This window comes from Nipponia nippon, unplaced genomic scaffold (genome assembly GCF_047370975.1).
Source record: "Nipponia nippon isolate SJK-2023a ecotype South Korea unplaced genomic scaffold, ASM4737097v1 scaffold_12, whole genome shotgun sequence".
In the NCBI taxonomy this organism is placed as follows: Eukaryota; Metazoa; Chordata; class Aves; order Pelecaniformes; family Threskiornithidae; genus Nipponia; species Nipponia nippon.
The window spans coordinates 12,654,411-12,669,059 of NW_028262313.1; the positions used below are offsets into that span (position 1 = coordinate 12,654,411).

Genomic DNA, 14,649 nt, shown 5'->3' on the forward strand with positions numbered 1-14,649 from the left:
CCGCAGCTGCAGGTGCTCGAGTGGCAGTGGTTGTTTCAGCCCGATCCCATCAGTCCACCAAGGTCTGCAAAGCCTGTGGGCAGCAGACTGCAGGCATCCTGCTGCAGGAGAAGAGATGCAAGGGTCCAGGTGACAAAAGCAGTGGCCGGTGCCCCTTGACTAGGGGGCTGCCCAGAGGGGTAATGGAGGGGAGGCAGTGCTCCCACACACTGGGTGCTCTGGGTGCTGCGGCATAGCAAGGGTGCCGCAGCCCCGTGGCGGTGCAGGTTGCAGGGCGCCGTGCGGTAATGTGTTGTAGTTAATGCTGTGTGACAGTTTGACAGGTCCTCCCGGGACAGCCGGAGCTGTCATGCCATCTTCAGAGCTGTCACTCTTTGGCTTCTGCACTACAGCATTTATCGTAAACAGGCGGCGTGGGTAACTTTCCCCCAGTATTTAAGGAGTGAGAAGGACTGTGGGTTTATTTGCATGTCCTCAGGAGGATGCTCAGCCCCACGTTAATCGGCACTGGGCTGTGTCCTCCAGAGAGATGGAGCTGGCTGGGGGGAGGGCAGAGAGGGGAGGGGTCTAACATCCCCCTGGTCCCAGGAGGTGATGCCGAGCACCTCCCTTAGAAAATTCAGGAGCCAAGCATTGCTGTGCCCTGCTCTGGGGCTCGCCCCCGCCCAGCATGGGGTTTTGCACCCATTTGGGCGAGCCGCGGCTGCTGCAGCATACAGTGCTCACAGTGCCCTGGCTGGGGAGCACGTGGGGATGGCTTTGGCTCCTTGGGGCTGGGATAGCCACTGACCCCTGCCAGGCTCAGGGAGCCACTTTAGGAAGGAAAGGGCTAGAGATGCTCATGTGGGGCTCACCCAGAGAAGGTACTTGAGGCAGTTCCTGCCCAGCCCCACAGTTAACACTGGAGCTGAATGTGGAGTTTCACATGTAAAACACAGGAACAGAAGGACATATTGCTGCCTTCCCCAGCCCCCTGAACCTGACCCAGGATGTGAGCAGTGTCCTGTACAGACCACTGTCCCCCTGGCAGGAGCTCTGGGGCACGAGGTGCCATCATGGACCAGCCCAGGGGTATGCTTGTGGTCCCGTGCCTTCCATTTCTCTGCTCCGCCGGGTGCTCTTGATGCTCTCCAAGAGCATTGAGGCTCCCGGTGCTCAAATCCTTTCACTCTCGGAGAGAAACAAACCGGGAACACGCAGGGTGAAGCAGAATTACCGGCGTGTCTGGAGAGGCAGGGAGCTGGAACAAGACAGGCTCTGACAGCTGCTTTCAGGAGGTCTGCGAGAGAGCGAGCAATGTGTCAGCCACGCACAGCTCGTCCTGCAGAGCATCAACCCCCCATTTTGCCTGGCTGCCTTCTGGCATGCACAGCCTGTCTGCGTCTCAGGATCTGCCTGGCTCTACCTGTCCTGGCCGTGAAATGCATTTGGGGTGGGCACTGGAGCAGCAGCTGTGGGCTGCTCCCTCATGGGACGGTGGCTGAGCGATGGGGCCGTGCCAGTCCCGGCGGTGGGGCTGGGAAGCAGCATGTGTTTCCAGGCTGAGTCACGCTGAGGATTGTGTCTTGTTCCCTGTTAAGAGTCCAGATACAATATTCGCTTGGCAGAAATCAGCTCATCGTCCACCTCTCCCCACCTGTCTGTCTGTCCGTCCATCCCCCCCAGCTCCTTCATGTAGCAACAGAGTAGCATCTGTAGGGAAAAAAAAAATCTCTGCCAAGAAGATTTGGGTTGCTCTGCAGGGCTGTAAGGTCAGGAAAGCAAAAGCTGGTGCTTGCTATGCAGAGCACGGAGCCGGCATGCCGGGCAAGCAGGTACTTACTCAGCTGCAGCTGCAAGGGCCAGCTTTGCACTGGGGTGGGGGTTTGCGTCCGTGGGAGGGGGGCAATGATGCTACCAGGGCCAGACAGAGATGGTAGGCAAGCAGGGGAGATCGAGACACGCTGAGCTCCTGGGTGGACCTCGCTGTCCCTCATACCGCCCAGCCAGGCAGTTGGAGCTGTGGAGGGGGACAGGACACCTGTGCTGCTCTGTCCCCCCTTGCCGAGTTGTCTTTCCTCAGCTGCTCTGTGCCTAGGTTATTTTAGCTTTGATTCAGCTCCGAAATTGCTTTGGCTGAAACTCTGTCTCTATTGTTTTCAGTCTGCAGGAGCATCATTGAACGTGTCAAAAAGATAAATTGGAGAAAAGCAGAGGGGAAAAAAAAAAGAGGAGAGCAGTGCGGTTGGTGGGGAGAGCTGTGCCCGTTGTGGTCTCCCAGGGCAGCTGGCTGCTTCAAGCACACGCTCCCTTTCCAGAGGCAGCTCTTTGCCCTGCTGCCCAGCTCCCTCCCCGCAGCCCTGTCCCCTTCCATGCAGGGCTGAAACACCCTTCCGGACATTCCCCTTCCCTTCTGCCGGAGGGGTGGCAGAGCTCATTTAGGCTTAGCATCTGCCCTGCGTGAGCCTGGTCTGGGAGTGCCAGGAGCACAGCCTCTGAGACCTGCTCTTTGTACCTGCCCTGGATGGGGCTGAGACGGCAAGTCCAGCCTGGAGGATGGTGAGCTAAAACCCCTGCAGATCAGCTGGGAGCACCGTAGCAGGGCTCTGGAGACAAACAGAAAAGAGGCAGGAGGGAGCGAGACTAACCCAAGCAGGACAGACAGCAAGAGGGGTCCTGGGCCCTGGGCAGGGGCTCAGAGCAGACCTGTGTGTGTCCCCAGGGGTTTCACTCACTGGTGGGCTTGTGCACATCTCGGAGTGCAGCACACCAAAACGGGTGTCCAGGGTCCATGGAGCTGGAGAAGGTCTGTGCAGCGCAGACCCAGTCTGCAGGGGCTCCAGCCCAGGCTCTCTAAGGACTTCAGGGGGCCCCTGTCCCAATGGTTTGAAGAAGGTTCAGGCTTCTGCATCCCTTGAAGGATTAGGCCTGAGGGATGAGGTCTGGGGGTTATCAGTCCATTTGGGGTTACCAGTCGGTGCTGGAAGACATGGCGCCATCCAAGGGCTCCCGGAGCCAGCGCCGGAGATGCGGCATTGAACAGCTCGGGGCAGGTTACTGTCACAGCGCCTTTGCCACTGCTAATGCGATCGGCCTCCTCCAGGACACAGCTATGGGGGAACTCCTGTCCCAAGGGCTCATTAACTGCCAGGCAGAGAGTGAGCATGCTCCCAGGGGGATCGGGAGGGTTAAATCCCGCCAAGGCACTGGGACCCCTGGTTTGGCTCCCGGGAAGGGTGCTCACAGTGAGTTATGGGAGGTTGAAGAGGCGGTTGTTACTGCTGCTGGGGACGCCAGGGCAAATGAATAGCCTATTAAATAAAATGTCAGCCAGAAACGGATGAGAACTGGCATTGCTTTTTCAGCTTGCACTTTACAAAATGAATCTCCTTGTGCGCAGTTGATTTGCATATTCAAAATAGGCCCTGGCAGAGGGGCTCTCCTTCTGAACCTGCTGACACCAAGGGCTAAATTGTGTAAATTCGGTTATCCAAACGCTCCTCTAAATGACTGGAACAATCTAATGATATAATCCATCGCCAGAGGAGATGGGTTTTCAGAGCCTAAGCCCCTTTGTTTCTGGAAACGACGTCAACTCGCGCATGAGAAATAAAGCCAAGGAATTGCCGGCAAGCGCCGAGCTGGGTCCCGTGCCAGGGCAGGTGAAACCATTCCCTGCCCCAGTTGCCTTTCACACCTTAAATGTGGAAGACTGATCTGTGTGAAAACTTCAGGAGGCAAATACTGAGCAAATCCCATTAAATAAGGCTGGTTTCAAATAGAAACTGATTTGCATGGGCTGATCAAGCTAATTACTACAGCAGGAACTCAGAAAATCATCAGATTCTTATGCAGCAGGAGTGCTGAGGTCTGCTACTAAGAAGCTCGGCGTGTAGATGCCTGCCAGCATTACCGTGCCTTCAGCAGCAGCCACACCGGCATCTCCATCAGGAGCTGTGCACGGGACATGGCTGGTGTGCCGGCTCCATTTGAGGCGGTCGCTGCTTGCTTGCCAGCAGCAGCCTGAGCTGTTGCTCCCCCTCATCTGACAGGGGAGGCAAACTCATGACATTGATAATTTATAAATAATTTGGTCTGGTTTAGAAACCTGTCAGGGTGTTTTTCTGCATTATCGATGCTTTCCAAACGCCGTGGTGCATGCGGAGTGTGATGGCCCCGCGGAGCAGCGCCTGCCGGCGCGGGCAGAGCCAAGCCACCAGCGGTCGGGGGCACCCACACAGCACATGGGTAATGAGCACTTGACGGTAATTTGGTCCCATCTGGTACACCACGGACTGAAAGGCTGCGCTGGCATCTGCACTCCTTCTTCTGCCACAGCCAAGCGAATGCCACCTTGGGTATTGTCTGGGAGCCCCAGCAGAGCGTGGGGGCCATGTGCCAGTGGACAGGCAGCCTGGTGGGTCACTGGCAGGGATTTGTGCCGTGGGCAGGTGGTAGCTCCTGAGTGGCATTTGGCCTGGTGGAAGGGAGGTCCCTTGGGCATTCCCAGCACCCCTGCCTGTGTCCCACAGGGGCCCATGTGTGCATGCATCCCCCAGGGACCCCAGATGCCTGCATCCCATGGGGAAGTGTGTTTGCGTGCATCCCACCGGGACCCTGGGGTAGGTGTGTCAGGTCATGCGGCCACAGGAGCAGCTCCGCATCCCTGTGCTCACGCCGTTTCCCCAGGCGAGTGCCTGCAGGTGACTTGTGGGCGAGGAGGCATGCGGCTGGCGAGGCATGCATGTCTCCTGTTGACAAACAGAGAGACACCGTCTCCCAAGGCTGCTGGTTTGGTGCAACATTTGTACACACACGTGTAGAAAACAGAGTATGCATGGGCGGGTGTGCCTCTAAATATAGGCCTGGCTACCTGGGAAGCGTGCTGCACTCGCAAGCCCACTCACTGCAGCTTGCAGAGTCCCCTCCTCGCCCTGCACCCCCAGGAGCACGCTGGCACAGGCAGCATAGCTCAGAGCAGGTTATAAAGAGATTATAAAGAAGTATAAATTAAGCCTCTCTGCTAGAAATGCCAGCAGCCCCAGGCTGAAAGCATCACGCTCAAAGGTTCCCCCTGCTCCTTTGCTTTTTTCTTTTTTTAATGGTTTTGCCTTTATCTGGTATCAGCTCGAGAGCTTTACTGAGCCTTGGAGCATGGAGGGGCTTCCCAGAAAAGGCAGGGGTGGAGGGGAACCCAGCGATGCTGTGTTTGTCACCGCCCATAAGCGGGTTCCTGTGTAGCTCTGGTCGAGGCTGGTGACAGTATCGGGGGCTTGGTGGGACAGTCCCCGCTGTCATGCAGTCATGCTTGTGGGCCAGCTCTGTCATGGCTTGGGGGACCTTCTCGCCAATGTTGTGCTGCCAGAAATGCTCCAGGGTTTGCCACCTCTATGTCAAGGCGAGTTCTCACCCTGGATGGGCTGGCAGGGCTGAGCCATGGGTTGCTGGACCACACTGGGAGGTGCTGGGTGAGTTCACTGGGTCTGACTCATGCTCCCTCTGCACCCAGGGGCTCTCATGCAGCACGGGGCTGGGGATGTTGCGATCACTTCTGTGGTCCTGCCTCCTCTGTTGGCATCCCTTCCCCCAGGCCCCTTCCTGGCTCTGCTCTGCGCTGGGTGGAGATAGCAGTCTCAAAAAACCTCCCGCAAGTCATCAGCTGAGCAAATTGCTCTCTGTAAATCCGGAGTGAAAGTCCTGGGATTCATGAGGGCCCAAAGGAAAGTGCTCGACTGGATTTTCAAGCCTCTTTATGTGGCGCTGGGAGAGAGGGGCTGACAGCCTCCCTGAATCTTCCTCAGTGCTGCCTGGGAGGGGATGCAGACTCTGCCCTCTCATTAATGGGATGTAAAGGATCCGTAACTCTCCCCCCTTTATTTAACTCCTCCCTGGACTTTGTATACAGCAATAAATTTCTCCTCCTGCAAATCCTTTGGAGCAAGGCGGGCAGCTACAGGGTCCCTCGCCTGGTGCCCAGGCAAGTGTGGAGGGAGCCGTGTTCCTGCTGCCTCGCCACCAGAGAGGAGCTGCCGCACCATGCAGCAGCCAGAGCCTGTCCCTGAGGAGCGTGAGGCTCTGGGGACACGCTGGGTGCATTTGGGGTCTCTTGCAGGAAAGGCTCAGTTTGGGTTCAAGCTGCCAGTGCCAGCATTGAGAGGGGCAGGAGCGCCTGGGGCTGGCACCCATCGCCTGGTGTAAGCCCCCTCCTCTGCACAGGCCTGAGAGTGTTTGTCTCCAGTACTGCCAGAAAGCAAAGTTAATACAACATGAAGGTCTCCCGGGTTAAAATCAGGGAACGCAGGAGCCGAGTGGTTCAATCAGCAGCAGTAAGTGGGTGGCAGAGAGTGGCCAGGCCGTGGTGGGGAATTGGTGTCACTCCGAGCCCCCATCACACAGCTGAAGTGTCATGCAAATAAGGGAGAAAAGTGCTGCGAATTTTATTCCATCTCTCCTTATGTCTGATTAATCCTCTTGTGTGTTCATCTCATTTTAGTGTTGACTGTCTGTTTACTGTATTCCTATAGTCCTCGCAGAGATAAAAATCCCTCCGAGTCTGTAACATCTTCCCCAGCCCTGCCCTGGCTGGGCGAGGGGGGCTCCTGCCCGCTGACACCAGTGGAGCACCGCAGAGGAGAGGACCAAGGTAACATGCCTGTGCTCACCACAGTGGATGGTAGTAGAGGAGGGGCTGGAAACCCGTTTCTCCCAGGCCCTAGACTAGTGCCCAGCTGCTTGGGCATCCCCAAAGGGAAAGAAAAATACCCTAAAAAAATTGTGCCATGGTGTGGCTTTGCAGCCCATGCTCAGGGCACGTGCTCAACGCACTAGCGAGGAGACAGGCTTTCCTCTTGCCATCCCTCTCTCATTGCAGGCAGATTTTTTAGAGCCCTGCGAGGGAAGCCCTGCCTGTCCCAAGTCCCTCTCCTCTGGCCCAGGCTCTCCAGCTCAGCTCGGTTTTGCCGACAGCCCCCGGGGTAGCGGCTTCCCTGCCTGCTTCTGGGTGAGGCAGGAGCACGAGCCTTCCGGGCCTGACCCTGTTGCTAAAGAATTTTGCTTTGATCCTCTTCTCAGCAAGATGCTTCTCCAGCTGTGGAGAACAAAAATCCCTTAAACAGCCAAAAATCATAGGGAAAACTGGAGGAGAAAATGGTGTGAGCCCCCAGGTAAAAACAACTCACATTTATAGGAGAACGGTGTCTGTAACAGCATGGAAACCTGCACAAATGAGGCAACTCGCTGTCACTGGGGGGCATTCAGACAGGTTGCACAGCACCCCAGCCTGTCCCCAGTTTGTGCAGGCACGGCCAGGCTGTGTGTGTGGACACCCTGGAGGTCGTCACCATCTCATGCTCAGCATCCTTTGCTCCCGCAGGTACCTGATGCCCTGGAGCCCTGCTGCCTCCTGAAGGCACACGGCGGCACACTCGGGCGCTTGCAAGTGGGGTCCCATCTCTGCCACGCTCACACGCACCTCGAGGAGCCCACACCGGTGGCCTGACACGTGCAGGTGGGTATGCGCCCCATCGGTGTTCCGGCGGGTGGGCTCAGGTCCTCTCTTGTGCTTCATATTGAGGGAGAGGGCTCATCCCAATCACACTGTTCTTGGTGTAAATTCTCGCAAGTTTTGGCAAGCTATAGCATGGGAATTTTGGAGGCCTCTGGCTTTAGTAGCTGGATATTGCTTTTCAAACCCAGTTGAATTTACAGCCTCCACAGCATCCTGTGGCAGCGAGCTCCAGGGATTAATTGGCTCTTGGGTGGCAAAGTCCTGCCTTTTCCATGTGTTAAACCTCCTTCCACAGATGCCCTGTAGTTCTCATGCGGTGCCGGCTCCCTACCCCACGTCAGGCTGGTTTTAGGGGCCCCATCACGGTCCCTCTTCCTCTTCTCCCTTCCAGGCTGGAGAACCCAAGTCTTAGATGGGCAAGACAATGTTTGTGGCTGTTTGCCTGTGGAAGGTGCAATCCAGGCTGGGCTTCAGCTTCTCGGTGGTGCTTCTGGACGCATCTCACAGGGCTTGTTCCAGGACAGTCTCTCCCTGTGCAGAAGCTGTTTCTTCTGTTGACCTGAGCGTGTCTGGAGGTTGGGATGCAGGGTCTTTGTTAGCCATGCTCACACTGTATTTTCTGTTAATAAGCAGCATTACTTTGGGAATGGCCTCTCTAGCTGTCCAAGATGCAGCTCTGAGCGCCAGGTCGGGCCGGTCCTACTCCCTGCCGGGGGGTCTGAGCTCCTCTCCATCCCTCTCTGCCACCCCTGGGGTATCACAGGTCCTGGGATTTGTACCTGGCCCCCATCGCTCCTTGCCCCTCTGCCCACGTTTATCTCTAGCTGAGATGCCAGGACCGTTTAAAAAGCTGCAAGCTGAGCAGCAGAGAGCTGCGGCTGCTGCCCAGAGCCAGGCTGCGGCTGCTGCTTCATTATTTACAGCTGCCTTTGGCCGCTCGCTGGCTTCTCCAGCAGCTCAGCTCCGGCTGTGCTGGGGGACACTGCTCGCCGTCTGCTTGTTCCTGCGCTGAAAGCCTGGAGTATTTTTGCCGTCGAACGGTTGCCATCTGGCACCCGACCTCTGTACCAGCAGCGTACCTGGCGTACCTGCCAGCTCAGGACAGGCCCAGCGCCAGCGGTAAAGCTAACCTTTGCTAACCCTTTTGAAGAGCTCTACTGATTTTAAATTGCTTCCTAATATTGACAGCGAATCCGAGCTGGAGCACAGGGGGTAAAGTCCTGGGCCATATGGCAGAGCCATACGCAGGCTGCAGTTCTCCAGGCTGGGTCCATGAAGGACTTCAGCCACAAAGGCCTGGGTCATTCTGCTGCCTTTAATGTCAGTCTCAGCTGGCCTGGCAGCCCTCGGTCTAGCCCTCCTTGCTTCAGCCAGCCGCTAACTGCTGCCAAAGCAAGGGCAGCCGTTACCGGGCCATCAAACGCCGCCTCCATGTGCATTGCCTGTCTGAGCAGCTTCGCGGTGGTCTGGAAATACATTATCTGTTTGCCCTTGCTGGGGACATCTGACATGTTAACGTGGTCCAAATAGCATCTTCCAAAGTGACCAGAAGCTTGCTGAGCACAGATGTGCAGGGCTGATGAAGCAGAGGTGCACATCGCAGTGGATCCCGTGCCGGCCAGATCTGCCCTCTTTGCTCCTGTCCCTGCCTTTGGTCCCCACACACCCTGGCAGCCCTGCGGGCTCCGTCTGAGATAGAGACCAGCGTGCTAGGCTGGAGCTGCCATATGCTCCCCATAAAAACACTTCTTGGCCCGTTCCCCGGCGTTTCCTGCCGCTGCCACACGTGCTCAGGATCCCACATGCCTCGCAAGCCGTTCACCAACTGCAGCCCGGCAGATGGAGGAGCCAGGCATGGTTTTGCAGCAGGAGAGAGAGGAATCCACAGGCTCTGTTTGTTCTCGGGGTGTTCATGGCAGCGGAGGAAGGAGGAGGAGAGCTGGCACCTACCCGTGCAGTGCCATCTGTGCAAAGTGCCCCTCTGCAAAAGGCTCGAGACCTTTCCGTACCCACTCCCTGTCCTGGGGCTCAGCCCTAAGCCCTCTTCAGCTGCAGAAAGTGTTTCCACCTGGTGGTGTCCTGTTTAAAGGTTGGAAATGGTGGGAGTGTCCTGCACAGAGGGAGACCATTGCTCCTCCAGGCAGGTGGTACTGGTTTGTTCTGGTGGCTTTTCCCACTAGCAGAGATGGTCAGTCAGCACTAAAAGCAAAGGGAGAAAACCGGTCCTCAGAGGGAGCAGAGATTTATTGCAGTAGGAAATTAAAAATGTACATGTCAGCTTTTGGAGTAACTCTTGCTCTGCCTTTATCTGTCGAGGGGGAACAAGGGCTCTGGATTCAGCCCTGCTCTGTAGTGTGGAGGTCTGAAGGTGCTCAGCAAGCTGAAGGCACATCCCTTGGCAGCATATCGTGGTGGGGAGTGACCGGACGGAGCTGATGTCTCTCTTACCTTGGGTGGCAGAGCATGACCAGATCGGTGTCTGAGCTCTGAGCACAGAAGATAAGTGTCCAAGCCCCAGGAGAGGGGATATATTCATGCCATTGAGACACTGTGAAGAACCGGGTGAGGAACAGATGTCCTCCCACAGGGGCACGTCACTGGTGGGCTCCTGCTGCTGGTGGGCACAGGGGGGTTTCTCCTGGCGAGTCCTTTTACCTTGTGCTGAGCCATTTTCCGATGGCCTTGTGTCTTGGAGGCATTGTGCCACGGTGGTCCCCAGGGATGCAAGGGGATGCGGTGCAGCCTCTCGGGCTGGGGGCAGGCAGCAAGCAGGCAGGGACATAGGCAGGGAGGGGACACGGACATGAACAGCCATTGCTCCCTACGGTGGGATGGGGTCAGCACTGGTCTGTGCCCACCGAGGGGGGTGGTGGGTATTTTCCAAGCACCATGGCCTGGATCACAGGCTGCTGAGCCCAGCATGGGGCTGGGGCTGGGTGCTGCTGAGCCCAGCATGGGGCTGGGGCTGGGTGCTGCTGACGGGGCAGAGCTGCTGAGCTCCAGGGGTTGGTTTATAGCCCCCGTTCCCTCCACAAGAGCGAGGCCAAGAGATTTGTAGCACAGCATGCTTCTGTGCCCAGGAATTAGAGGGAGAAACACAAAAAACAAGCTTCAGGGAAGCGATGGCTCCTGCGGTCCTGGGGTGCAGCCAGGCTGTAATTATCAGTGTTAGGGAGAGCGTCACCCACTGATGCTGCTGGTTTTCTCCGACCTCTTGCTCTGGTCCAGGGCGAGCACGTGTTGTGCCCCAAGCCCAGCATGGGAGAGCTGCCTCAGGAAGGACATTCAGAGCTGCAGCCCAGAGAAGGCATGTGGTACCTGCTGCTGAGCACATCACTGCTTGTCCGGGAGTGGATAAATCCTGCTTACGAGGACACTGGTCCTCTTTTATTTAATTTCCTGGTAATGCTTCTGCAGCGTCAAAGTCTTATCAGGAGACGAGCAGCTTAAGAGTCTGGTAAAGGAGTTTTATTGTCAGTATCCAGCTCTTTATTCCCTTCTTCCCTTTAACACTGGACGGCAGACTGGTTGTGGCTGAAATGAGGTGTGCTTTCTTTTTCTTCTGTCTGTTTAAGCTGAAAAGATTTCCCTGCTAACCTTTTCTGATGGTAATTCAGCTGTGTGAGGGGCTGCTGTTCCTGGGCAGTCATCGGAGGGCCGTGGCTCAGCCGCGGGCTCTGTGGGGAGGAGTAGGGGTGAGACCCCCTCCCAAATTGTACACAAAAGGACAGATCGGGGGGCACAACAGCTTTAACTGGGCAGCTGTAGTCTGGGACTTGTCATCCACTTGGCTGTGAATTGGTGAGCAAACCCCTGCCTCGGTTTCCCCAGAGCAATCGCACTGAGCTCAGCCACATCTCTGAAGCATCCGAGTGCTTTGAGCCCCGCACTTCATCCTCACGCTCATGCGCTGCCTGGGGCTTGTTGGATGCAGAGGCTGGAGTTGCTGTGGGCAGTTTGGGGGGCACGAAAGGGAGGGGTCTCGCCTGAGAAGCCAGCAGCTCGGCAGCTCTGCTGTCTCTTGGCAGCCAGCTCCATCTCTGCAAACAGCAGGCATTCTCCCTGGACATGCCAGGTGTGCGGAGACGCAGCGCTATGTTCAGTCCCCTTTTCAGCCGCAGACGATGGCTTTGGATAACGTTCGCTTGAGAAAATTGGTTGAATCGTGTGATTTTTTTGTTGTTGTTGTTGTTGCTGTTGTTCATTTAAATGCTCATGGGAGTAGCAGAGCAGCTAATGAGGCGGTGCGTAGCCAGTCGCAGGGGAGATGGTCTCGCCTGCGCTTCTCCTCAGCTGCACTCTCCTGGTGATGGAGCAGCCCTGCACCCCGCGCCTGCGGGTGCTGCACCCCCACTGGGACCACTGGCGGGTGCGGGACTCCCCCCGCCCTGGGAGATGCCCGCACCCTTCTGCTCCTCAGCAGTTCCTTTCCCTGCATCTCACTGTTCTGCTTCTCCAGCCATGTACTGCTACATGAGGGAGGAGAAAGCCACGGGTGCCCCGGCTGGGCACGAGGGATGGGTCATGGTGGACCCAGCAGTGGTGGCAGCCCATCACCACAGAGCACAGCTCATCCACAGCCAGCGCTGTATCCCTGACACTGGGTGGAGGTGCCCGGTGCTCAGAGCCCTCCTGGCTCCCACGGGAGACAAGGCAGCAGGGACAGGGCCAGACCCTGCTCCCTTACAGAATGTCGGGACAGGTCACCTGGGGATCAGGGCCAGCACAGGGCTGTCTTTCCTGGCAGCGATGTGCTCAAGCCCGAAGCTGCGTGTGTGCTGGCACGGAGCTGCAAGAAGCTCCCGTCCTCTTTTGGCCCCGCACACTGTCCCGCTTCACTCCGCAGTGGGTGCCAACATGCGGCGCTGGGAGCAGGCAGGGGGTGTTAGAAATGCAGACAGATTGCATTAGATGGATGATGCGTCAAATCCTAAACTGATAAGAGGCAGAACAATTGATGTGTTGCCAAAAGGCCAGGAAGGATCTTTTTTAAGCAGGCTAAATAGTCTGGACAGGAACAAGCAATGAGCAGCACAGAAACAACGGCGCGTTCATCACTTTGTTTTTCTGGTTGCAGCCGTGCACATTGCCATCTGTCTGTGCTGCACTCCACCACCATCCTGACGGTGCTGGGATTGCTCCCCGATAGCAGGCTCGCAGCCCTGCTGAGCGGCCCGGAGCCACAGCTGGCATTGCTCTGGGATGCCAAGGGCAGGCTTGGCATGACCTTGCCCTGGGCTGGATCTTCCCGGCTTCTGGCTGTCAGCACTTCAAGGAGTCCCGGGGCTGGCAGTGGAGACTTGGTGGCAGTGCCAGCAGCCGTGGCTGAACCTGCCTTAATCCCAGTTTTTAGACTGGCTACACTTGATTCCACTTATCTCTGATATTGTGCAGCCATGTTATACAGTGTGAAAAAGCCAACCCTTAAATTTACTCCTAAGCCTCTGCAGAACAGGCAGAGAGGCGGCACTCTGGCCGTGCCAGGGCTGCCATCTCCTCTGAACCTCGCGGCGATGGCATCCCTCAGGTAATGGCCGGAGTCACGCCACCAGGAGTTTATCCCGCACAGGTCTCCTATCTAATGAAGCGAGATGCTGGGACAGGGATGGGACAGTGAGATGCTGGGAGCGGATGGCGTGATTTACCCTTGGGGGGTGTCTCCATGAATGTCCCCCAGCCCAAGCTGCTGGCACTGTGGCAAGGATGGGCACTGAGCAGCATCGCTCTGCAAGGGGGGACGGGGATTCTGTGGCTGTCCCGGCAAGCTGCTGGGACCCGCAGTGCCAGCAGCGATGCAGGAGGCAGGTTGAGTGGGGATGCCCTCCAGGTCACAGAGGGCTTGAGATGAGCAGGGAGGGCTGCTGTGATGGGGTGCCTTACAGCCTGCGCCTCCACTCTGCAGCGCAGCCATGTGATGCCGGAGGAGCGCGGTGGCGATGATATGGAATGTGGGCAGCTGCCTTCAGACACCCTCCGACACGTGACGGTCCAGCGCCACCCCCGCTACGGATTCGGCTTCGTGGCCGGCAGCGAGAGGCCAGTGGTGGTGCGCTCAGTGGCAGCAGGTAGGGTGTGCGGTGGGAGGGTCCCTGGACACCGCCGCAGGGTGCCAGGAAGCACAATGGCACCCTCCCCTGGTGGGACCCCTCCCGGGGCTTCTGTCCTCTCCTGTCCACTCCGGTGGGTCTGCGGGGTGCCCTCCACAGCCACATACACAGGCAAATGCTTTGGAGGTGCTTGGGACCCTCCTGGTTCCCCCCCACCGCACAGCCCCGGGATGCCTGGGCTGGCCCTGACCCCTTCTCTCGGCAGGCGGCCCCTCTGAGGATAAACTCCTGCCAGGAGACCAGATCTTGGCCATCAACAATGAGGACGTGAGTGAAGCCCCCAGAGAGAGATTCATTGAGCTCATCAGGTGAGGACAACACTCATACTTCATCACCCCTGGGGAGGGGGCTTGTGCTGGGCTGCTGTGCACTGACCAGAGCCTTGGGGTGTCGATGCACACCCCCAGACTCCACTGTCACCAGTGGTCACTGCTGGCATGGGGAAGCCTCAGCCTGAGCAGGGGGAGTGCCTTGGAGCAAGTGCCATACCTGTTCCCGGCTGGCCAAGGGGTGGGCAGCACTGGCAGAGCACCCACAGCTGTATTACCAAGCACCCCAAGGAGCCCACAAATGTCCCAGCCACCATTGGGCTGGGGAGGGTGGGATGTGCTCTCTCGATAGCCAAATGCACGTGTTGAGGTCCACCACCATGAGGTCCTGTCCCCCTTCATTTCTCCTTTCTGTCACAGGAAGGCCAAGGACTTCATCATCCTCACGGTCCTGCACACCCACCAGGTGAGACCAGCAGGGCCATGGCCAGCCCTAGGGGAGCCAGGCCGGGGGTTAAGAGCCCCTTGGGAGACTGAGGCAGGGTCCCTGGAGGCCCTGGGGACCACTCAGGTGGCTCAACGGAGGTGTTGGCCTGGTGTCCCACCACCCCAAGGCTCTTCCAAGCTGTCAGGTCTGAGAGCTGCCGCAGCCCCGCAGGGTCAGTGTGGGCACATGGCCATCTCCCTGTCCTCATCACTACCACCTTGCAGGAGGGAGGGAGGAAAAATGTCCCCAAACCCATACGGTTTGCTGAGGGCACCAGGCGTGTCTGATGAAGTGACCCAG

The 14,649-nt window shown here is 57.5% G+C and overlaps 1 protein-coding gene across 5 annotated transcripts in view; it reads left to right on the top strand.

Annotated features, from left to right (window-relative positions):
- Positions 1–14,649, top strand: part of FRMPD3 (FERM and PDZ domain containing 3) — a 66,337-nt gene that overhangs the window by 18,687 nt on the left and 33,001 nt on the right. For 4 of the 5 annotated variants that reach the window (XM_087748830.1, XM_087748835.1, XM_087748833.1 and 1 more), the window contains exons 2-6: positions 6,504–6,622; positions 7,352–7,486; positions 13,389–13,551; positions 13,799–13,901; positions 14,283–14,328. In XM_087748830.1, coding sequence (XP_087604956.1) covers positions 13,401–13,551; positions 13,799–13,901; positions 14,283–14,328 — 300 coding nt within the window. In that variant the 5' untranslated portion in view covers positions 6,504–6,622; positions 7,352–7,486; positions 13,389–13,400. Of the gene's footprint in view, positions 1–6,503; positions 6,623–7,351; positions 7,487–13,388; positions 13,552–13,798; positions 13,902–14,282; positions 14,329–14,649 lie in introns of those variants that run through there. The other variant, XM_087748834.1, reaches the window with a different exon arrangement.